General features: G+C 41.3%; 1 protein-coding gene across 2 annotated transcripts; it reads left to right on the plus strand.

Annotated features, from left to right (window-relative positions):
• The first annotated feature begins 202 nt into the window (after window positions 1-202).
• Window positions 203-8,464, plus strand: htra3b (HtrA serine peptidase 3b). Of its 2 annotated transcripts, XM_043245783.1 has the most exons (9): window positions 204-944; window positions 3,465-3,564; window positions 3,832-4,054; window positions 4,155-4,349; window positions 5,883-5,915; window positions 6,174-6,288; window positions 6,376-6,433; window positions 6,556-6,651; window positions 7,569-8,464. In XM_043245783.1, exons 1-9 carry the CDS (start codon window positions 530-532, stop codon window positions 7,735-7,737), a joined length of 1,404 nt encoding a protein of 467 aa, XP_043101718.1. In that variant the 5' UTR covers window positions 204-529; the 3' UTR covers window positions 7,738-8,464. The 2 variants fall into 2 exon arrangements, 1 of the variants encoding a protein (XP_043101718.1); XR_006251475.1 differs by lacking the exon at window positions 6,376-6,433 and having other exon boundaries at window positions 203-944; window positions 7,569-7,706.
• The last annotated feature ends 991 nt before the right edge of the window (window positions 8,465-9,455 follow it).

The raw sequence follows: 9,455 nt of genomic DNA on the forward strand, positions 1-9,455 counted from the left end.
ATTTGCACATTTCTAATGATTAGGTTGCTTAAAGTTGTTTTCATGAGCCGAATCATGGCAGAAACTGACCAAACGCATTAAATTACAACCAACGCCATTGCTTATTAAAACTAAAGCGGCGTTAAGTAATAGCTGAATCGGATTTTTGATTCGGTTCTCTGAAGTGTTCGAACTGATTCGCGGAAACGAGTCGAACTTCCCATCACTACTGAATACTACAGCTTTTTGGGCTAAACGAAATTCCCCGCCTCCTCTAGAGAGAAGAGAAAAGCAGACTTCACTCGAGGATGTTGAGATGGTCAGCAGATGCAAGAAGACCGAGCATCTAGACTCTTCACATACATGTTTTAATAACATTCCTCTTCCCGGGTTGGTCTTAAAGTCTTCCAACCGATCCTGCGGGAGCGCACGCATCCGAAACAGGCTTTTGCATCGGGAATCGGATGCGTAATGGTGATCTCCAGAGGACACTGACCACCCGAGAACCGTTTCGATTCGCTTTTGCATTTTAAAACAAACAGCAACAAAAATGCAGGTCGCTCTGTTGGTCTCCGTGGTTTTTATTATCGTCAAAGCTGCTCTCGCGGACACCAAACTGAAGTGTCCGGAGCGCTGCGACGTGAGTAAGTGCCCGAGCCCGAGCTGCCCCAGCGGCTACGTGCCCGACCGCTGTAACTGCTGCCTGGTGTGCGCGCAGGGAGAGGGAGAGGCGTGCGGACGCAAGGACGATCTGCCCTGCGGGGACGGCCTGGAGTGCAAGCACCCGTCTGGAAAGAGGCTGTCGAAGGGCGTGTGTCAGTGCAGGTACAGCAGTAAAGTGTGCGGCAGCGACGGGAACACGTACGGTAACATCTGCCAGCTGAAGGCCGTGAGCAGGAAAGCGCTGCAGCAGGGTCTGCCCGCGGTCACCAACCAGCACAAAGGACCCTGCGAGAGCAATCAAGGTAAGTGATTCGTGTATAGCGAGAGCAACGACTTTGCATATCAAAAATCAAACACAGAAACAGGCTATCATGACAGTATTGTTTGTGCTATACAATAATAAATGAATACAGATCTGCCTTCAAAGGTGTAATAATCTACTGTGACAGTGTTAATGGTGTCAAGTTCATCAAAAGATTCAATCCTGATTCATCGCTGATTCACTGTTATTCAATAAAGGTGTCAATGTTATTTATAAATCATATTCAATTGAGGTATAATAGTAAATAGTGTCTTAACTCTGCTCAGACCTTTTCAGTGTTCATTCAAATGACAATAGTTTTATTATGCAGCTTATTTCAGTTCAGATTTCATTTAATACTATAGTTTACGTCATTTCTGGGCACAATTTTGGCCCTAAAGTAAAGTCCAGTTCACACACACACACTCACACACACACTAACTCACACTCACACACACACACACACACACACACACACACACACACACACACACACTCACTCACACACACACACTCACACTGTCATTCTGCGTTTCGAAGATAACATCCTTGAGCTCTTCTGGCGACCATCGCATAGCATAACTCCACCGATAACCAAGAGCAAAAATGGGGTCGTGACCTCAAACTTTACGTGCTAACGCTGCTGAAGAGACGTTTGGAAAATAGGGCTGCTTTGTGCTCTGCAGACCGGGCATGATTTCCTGTGGGGTTCTCAGTGGAGCTCGCCCTTTTGCTCTGATTTTGGACAAGACCTCATTACCGACACCCTATCTTTCATCGTTTTTGAAGGAAATATCAAACTGCTTTCAGATCAGCAGAAAACAGTTCTTTCGGTGGTGACAGGAAAAGGGAGGAGGCACCTATTGGAAACAGTACCACCTCTCTGGAGACGGGCTATCGGTGTGAGGCGACCTAGAATTAAACTAAAAGGCTATTGATGGGGGGAAATGATCAAGAGAATGGGCTATTAGGTCAAATATTTAGGTCTGTTAAAAAACAGCTACGTTTCCATCCAATGAGTAAGAGAGAACAAAAAACGTAACTTCCTGTGCCAATAAATATCAATATAGGAGAATGCACTTACTATAATTATTTTCATATGTGATATAGGCAAATGGAAATATAGATAATGAGTCAGCAGTTATAAAGACGTCCGTCTGGTAGCAATCATCCACCCGTTGGTTACTGTTGGCCCCTGCAGTGCCACTGGCCACACTGATGTATATATTTGGTGCACAACCCGGTAGCGAGGCAAGCAGAAAAACTGTAAGCAAAAGAACCCACAGAAAAGCCCACGGCTATTCGGAGAGCAGCAAATCATTAAAGCATTAAATGTCACACGAATTACAGTCTATCATTCTATACAATTTAAGCCACAGAGTCAAAAACCTCAAAATAAAACCCTAACCTTTGCAATCACTGTACGAAACAAACCCAGTGCCTTAGAAACAGATGCTGGCCATCATCTTTCCACCAGATTGTGTGATCAGCTGCCCTTCTGATGTCTCGTCTCTCTTTACCACTCCAGACTGGAAAAAATGAACCAGGAAACTATTTAGAACATATTTCTATTGGACATTCATCTTTGGTTCATGCCCGGCCGACATTGGGTCGAGTGGCATTTCTCAATATTATATGTGATTGCATGAATTAGCGCACATTGTCATTGGAGGTCGACTTACTTGGCAGCCGTGAAATCTGAGAGGTCACGGCTCCGTGATGCAGCTCGACTGGAATGTGCTTTTATATGGGGTGTTGCATTTGATTAATGATTAACAGTCGAGTGTAATTCGCTGCATGCTTATTTTGGTTTCTCGCAGCTTCCAAATTACAAAGCTTAAATATGTTCATCCAGAAAGCCAGGAATAAAGCTTTAGAATATATATAGATGCTATTTGGCTTACATATTTATTTATATAAGCTATTTACTATTTAATACAATTTTATTAAGGACATTTTGCATCTAACCTCTAAACAGACTGCAACCTATCTCTTACTTATGACACGGTCAAAACAAAACCATTAACAGAGCCAGAGATCATTGCAGAGTCTGCACAATGTAATAACGATGTGAGTCTTTAATGACTTCGGGTTCGAGGTTAGTAGGACGACCAGGGTGTGCACACAAAGGAACGATGGCTGTGCCAGCAGGGTCACAGGAAACGGCAGTCAAGGGAAAAACCACCCTGACATGCCCTAATTACTAGTACTTTACACACTGAACACACTTTCATCATTCTCTTCCACGCACATGCTGCATACCCAGCGCGAGTCAAGCATGCACAAGGATAAAAGCCACCTAGTGATTTTAGACCCATTTATAGAGGAACATTTCCTGTGCGTGAAAAGCCTTTCTCCAGCTATCATCATTGCATACCATCTGAATCTGCTGGAAAGCACTGTACTAAAACTTTAACATGCCCCCTTGAGCTAGAAAAGACAGTAGCGGCGTATGTAGCTGGTTTTTGATCATGTCATACGTTGGAATTATTAACATGAGTAATTCTTTCTGCTAGTATAGGTCCTACACACCCCAGCAGCCCAAGGTACAAATTCAACTTCATTGCTGACGTGGTGGAGAAGATCGCCCCTGCTGTGGTGCACATCGAGCTGTTCTTGAAGTAAGCCCAAACACTTGCAAACACTTTCATGGTGTGGCAGCCGTCTGTTCGGCGCTTTAAAACTGTGGGGAAGTGAGGAAGGTGCTCGGCAAACACAGCTGTGTGAGGGTCTCTGCTGTCTGTAAATTAGCTGAACACATGCACAACTGCTTTTGCCAAGGCTAGTCGTTTGTGAATGATGTCAGTGAGTGTGGCATGGTGAAACTGGGTAAACAAATGTTTTATATAGGATAAATAACGAGAACTTTATATTTTTGCCCCCTACAGCCACCCCCTCTTTGGCCGGACGGTTCCCCTGTCAAGTGGTTCTGGTTTTGTAATGTCAGAGACCGGACTGATCGTGACTAATGCTCACGTGGTGTCCAGCACCACACCTGTTTCCGGTCATCAGCGGCTCAAAGTCCAGATGCGCGGTGGAGACGTGTACGAGGCCACTATCAAAGACATCGACAAGAAGTCTGACATCGCCACCATCAAAATCAACACGCAGGTGAGAGAAAAAAAAACTGCTCATTGCACCATTGACCCGTCTTTATAAGACAAACCTTAAAACGTGTTTACTCGACTGCTTCCTTTGACCCCTTTGTCAGAAAAAGTTGCCTGTTTTACTGCTGGGTCACTCGGCGGACCTGCGGCCGGGTGAGTTTGTGGTTGCTATCGGCAGCCCGTTTGCCCTGCAGAACACAGTGACGACAGGAATAGTCAGCACCGCTCAGAGAGATGGGAAAGAACTGGGTCTCCGTGACTCAGACATGGACTACATCCAGACTGACGCCATCATCAACGTAAGACTCTGAACAACCAGAACAACACATGTTATGAGTCGAACCGCTGTTGCATAAGAAATCCAGGCAACCTCCGAAATTTATCTCTGAAGTAACGCATATGAACTGAGCATAACTATTTAGTTAGGGAACAAAAATATCAACTTTGTTTTAAAACGAAAAAGCCAAAGCCTTATCTTATTTTGTTCATTTCAATTTTCAGACTTTAGAATTTTATTCAGTTATTTGTAATTTTTATTTGCAATTCTGGTTTTAAAAATCTCTGAAATTAAATCAGGTTTTGGAGACAAAAAAGGTCAGGAGTTCTAAAAATTTTGGCCACTGTTGTATTTATCCGACAAAGGCTTGTAATTGATGATCACCAGAGTCATATGAGGGCGACATGAGCTTTGACAAAGCACTGCTGACAAAAATATTAGCTAATTAATGTGTTGTAGTAGACCCATCAAAGTTATGACTGTTTGAACTAACCAGGGGTCGCTGAACTTGATCCTGGAGGGCCGGAGTCCTGCGGAGTTTAGCTCTAACTCGCCTCAACACATCTCCCTGAAAGTTTCAAGTATACCTAGTGAGACCTTGATTAGCTGCTTTGGGTTGTTTGATTAACCTGGACCTAAACTCTGCAGGACACCAGCCCTCCAGGACCATGTCTGGTGACCCCTGGCCTAAACAAACAATGCCACATAGCTTCTGTTGAGCTGAGCAATTACACTGATGAAATTTCATCAACAGTCATCGCCCTTATGGCGCACTCACATTAGGATAGGTTTCCTCCTTCTTCACTCCCTGTGAGTCCCTGTTATCATGAAGCTACTCCTTACTGATGTAACAAGCCTGTTCTCCTCATCCTCACGCCTGTGTGTTTGGTCTTCATCACTGACACTGGCTCCTTGCCTGATTTTTTACCGGTTTATGCTGCTGCATGAATGTTGGCACTGCTCTACCTCAATGAATGAGGTGGAGACTACTGCAGCAGCCCATACAGTAAAAACATCAATCATTTTTTGCACACTTGGTGGCCTCCGCCTCCAAACGTTTAAGCTTCTTATCCTGGAGCTTTTTAGCAACACCTTTGCACATTGTTCATTTCATTTTGAGAGAGAGAGAAGAAGGGGCAAGATATTTTATCAGCTTTTTACAAAGCCTTGGGTTGTTGTCCCTGCATGATTAGCTAGTCCTTGGTAAAAAAAAAAAAAAAAAAAAATTACCAATCCAGTCTTTTTGAATTTATATTGCTTGAAAATGTATTTTCAGTACTTTTGGTACAAAGTAAGGTATGTAAAAGTGCTAATGGTGCATAGATAATTAACATAATTGACAACATTGTAATTCTGATGATTGGTTTTCGAGTGGAAGCTGTTTGTTTGAAGTCTTAGATTTGTACTTGTTTAAAGTGTTGGGTTTATGTTTTTGTTCAGTGCTTCCACGTTTACGTTCAGTAGTTTCAGCATGAATTTAATCCTAGATAACGCATGTGTAAAATAGTTTGAGAACCGACAATTAACATTATTATTTTTCTTTCTCTTTTCTCAGTACGGGAACTCAGGTGGACCGCTCGTTAATTTGGTAATTATTTCATAATGAGACCAAAATAAAACCAAAAATGAAATTTCTCTCATAATTTACACAAATCGTAGTTTTCACAAATCTCTGTGACACGAAAGGTGAATTTCTGAAAACTGTCCACTCTTTTCCATGTAATTTGAATATTACATTTCAGTCAGCTTTTCATAAAGTCACCTTTTGTTTCATAAGAGAAGGAAAGAATGACACATTGGAACAATACAATGAAAAGCATACTGATGCTGAATTGTCTTCTATAAGGATGGGGAGGTGATCGGAATCAACACCCTGAAAGTAGCTGCTGGAATCTCCTTTGCCATTCCTTCAGACAGAATTACTCGCTTCTTGAATGATTCATTGGGAAAGCAGAACAAAGGTACTTGAGGCAATTTTTGCAGGGAGGTCAGAGTATGAATCATCTCATATCAAACATGATTTATTTTTTGAGATGTATTGTTTTCAGAGCCAAGATCAGTGAAGAAGCGTTTCATTGGAATCCGAATGCTCACCATCACAGAAACGTGAGTGTCCTTCACTGATCGATGCTCAGACGTGTAAATGAACACAGCGGTGCTGTTTAGTCAGTGTGTGTGTGTGTGTGTGTGTGTGTGTGTGTGTGATGCGTTCTGTCTGTGTCCTCCAGACTGGTGGAAGAGCTGAGGCAGCAGAATCCTGATTTTCCCGATGTCAGCAGCGGGATCTACGTCCACGAGGTGGTTCCTCACTCCCCTGCTCAGAAGTAAGCATGAGCCAAACCAGATGCTCTATGGTCTTTCTGTTGTGGTTGTGTTTCAGAACTCCAAGCCAAGTAGTTTATCTCTTGTCTGAACTGAGTGGATAACAACATGTTGAAGATCACAATTAACTATGAAATGACAGATTTGTATCCGTTTAGATCTGGGAGATATGACAAAAAAATCTTGGTCTTTTTTCAACATGTCTGACTGATTCAAGATAACAGTTTAGATTTATTAACATGGAACTAGTCAACCTAAACATGTAACTACAACGCGATTCATTTACCATTCGTCTCATATTTTTCAATGCAATAACACATTATTGCACAAAAGCCACTATTGATATGATTTTTGTTCCTTCACAGAGCAAGGTTAATCAAGTGTATTGGTATTGCAAGTCGGATTAGTTTTTTCTCTTAGCTGTTTTCGTATCAAATTTTACCGTTTTATGCAAAATTTAGATTCCTCAATTCTTTATAAATGCAATTGTTGTGAGACATTACATTCAAATGAAATACAATTAAAAATAAACAGCCCTACCGATGTAATAACATGTGACAAATGAGTTTTCTTACTACATACTGGAATGAAGACTTAAAGGGATAGTTCACCCAAAAATGAAAATTGTCATTAATTACTTACGCTCAATCCAAATCTGTAAGACCTTCTTTTCAATAATCTTGTCAATTATTACTCCCAGTATTACGCTACTTTTTTCCATATGTTGCCTCAAAAAGAAAATTGATTGAGGTTATAGATACTTTGTATATAATGAGAAAGCCCATTTGTACATTTTGACAAAAGAAAAATGGTATATTGAATAATTCTGTTATAACATTTATACAAATACACAGTGTCCTGATCCCACGTCAGGTTTTATTTTAAAATTAGCTCTATGCGTCGTCCAAATGTGTTTCAGAGGGGGCATCAGAGACGGTGACATCATCGTCAAGTTAAACGGAGAGCCCCTGATGAACACCAGTGACCTGAAGGAAGCGCTCAACCAGGACACGACTCTGCTGCTGGAGGTGCGCAGAGGCAACGACGACCTGCTCTTCAACATCGAGCCTGACGTCATCATGCAGTGATCTCATCATCTGTGTGAAATGTGAACCATCGGACTTTACCTGAAGACATTGGTTTCATCATATCAGTCACGCGCTGTCATGGCCAAAGGGATCCTTCTACTGAGAGGAATCTAACCTTGAGCTTTTGCAATCTTGGGTCAGGTCTGCCTGAGAGATTTTATATGAAAGGCATTTCATAGCAGCACACTCTCTTTGAAGCAGGTTTGAAGCCGGGAATGATTTTCTTCATATGAAAACTTGCAGTACTGTATTTTGTAGGAGAAGACAAAACTGGTGATATTTTATAGCCAATCAACAATGAATTCACAATGATATGCTGAGCAAATTTCATTAAGATTTAAAATTTCACAAGAAATGTGTCAACATTCATTGCTGAAACTTCATTGTGGCACCAGTGGCAAGAATCAATTGCTGTGCAAGGTTTTTTTTTTTAATATATTTTATATAATTTGTGCAGAATGACTGTCATGATGAACTGCATTTTTATGGTCATTTTGTCCGATCAAATGTTGTGTGCTCTTTATATACAGATATCAGAGTGCGACGTTCATGTAATCTGTTTATCAGTCTGTATATGCTCGTGTTCCTGTTTGTCTAAAATGTCTACAGTATAGTACATGTCTTAATTACGGTGTCTTCAAATACGCCCCTATAATTTCTGGTTCTCTTCAGCTGGATCTATGAACGTTGGACCTATGAAATAAAACTTTCTCAGAAAAGGATCATAGTTTGGTGGATGATAAATGCTGAGTTTTAACGGAGCAGTCGTTTGGGTTGGAAAGTCAAATCCAGAATACCGTCAGAACTTTCCAGTACACAAAGCTTTTTGTCCAGTCCTCACTGTCTGGACAGGACCTGTGGATGACAACATCCAGACATGACACACAGCTCCACAGATCTACGCTTTCAAAAAAAACTAAAAAACTCAATGCCATTATCCTTAAATCTCTAATATATCCTTATTACGTATGCACAACTGTATGCAATTTTGTAGTAGTACACAAATGATGCACTTATTTCAATGAAAAAACACTTAGGAATATCGGACACTATCAACTGCTGCAGCTTTAATAATAAATTCATATACTAATACACCGTACGTCATCAGGGACACGCTGTATTCAAAAGTATCATTTTAACTGTTCTTACTTTCCCTGGAAATCAAAACCATTACCTTGGTGCTGCTGGCACCCTGCTTAAATAAACTGATTATACTAAAGAGATTCGGAAGAAGCTAGGTTTCTGATTCAAAATGTACAACAATTGATCGTACGGATAGAAACCTAATCATCTTTCTATTAAATGTAATTTGAAAAAAAACAAATTGACTTGGCTAAGATGCAAGACGGCTGCCACCCGTCTGCTGTAATTTTTCGAGAGTAACCTGCAATTTGTGTTTTCTGAGATGAGGGGCTTGGGAAAATGTTTCTATAAATGGAAAGCGAGTCATGCTGCAGATGTGCAGGCTGTCTGAAAAGCCGCTTGCAGCACATCCTGCATTTTTTCGTCGAGGTCCCATTCGATTTAAACGGGTCATGACATGAGAAATTAAAATTTCCTTGGTCTTTTGATACGTGAGCGGTCTTCGTACCAAATATCCAACATGTTTTATAGCCTAAAAACCTGCAGCTCTGCAGTCGGTTATTGTTGTCTACAACTTAAGTGTCACACATCCAATGCAAACAGAACCCATTATGATCAATAACGTATTCCATGCA

This window comes from Puntigrus tetrazona, chromosome 7 (assembly GCF_018831695.1).
Source record: "Puntigrus tetrazona isolate hp1 chromosome 7, ASM1883169v1, whole genome shotgun sequence".
In the NCBI taxonomy this organism is placed as follows: Eukaryota; Metazoa; Chordata; class Actinopteri; order Cypriniformes; family Cyprinidae; genus Puntigrus; species Puntigrus tetrazona.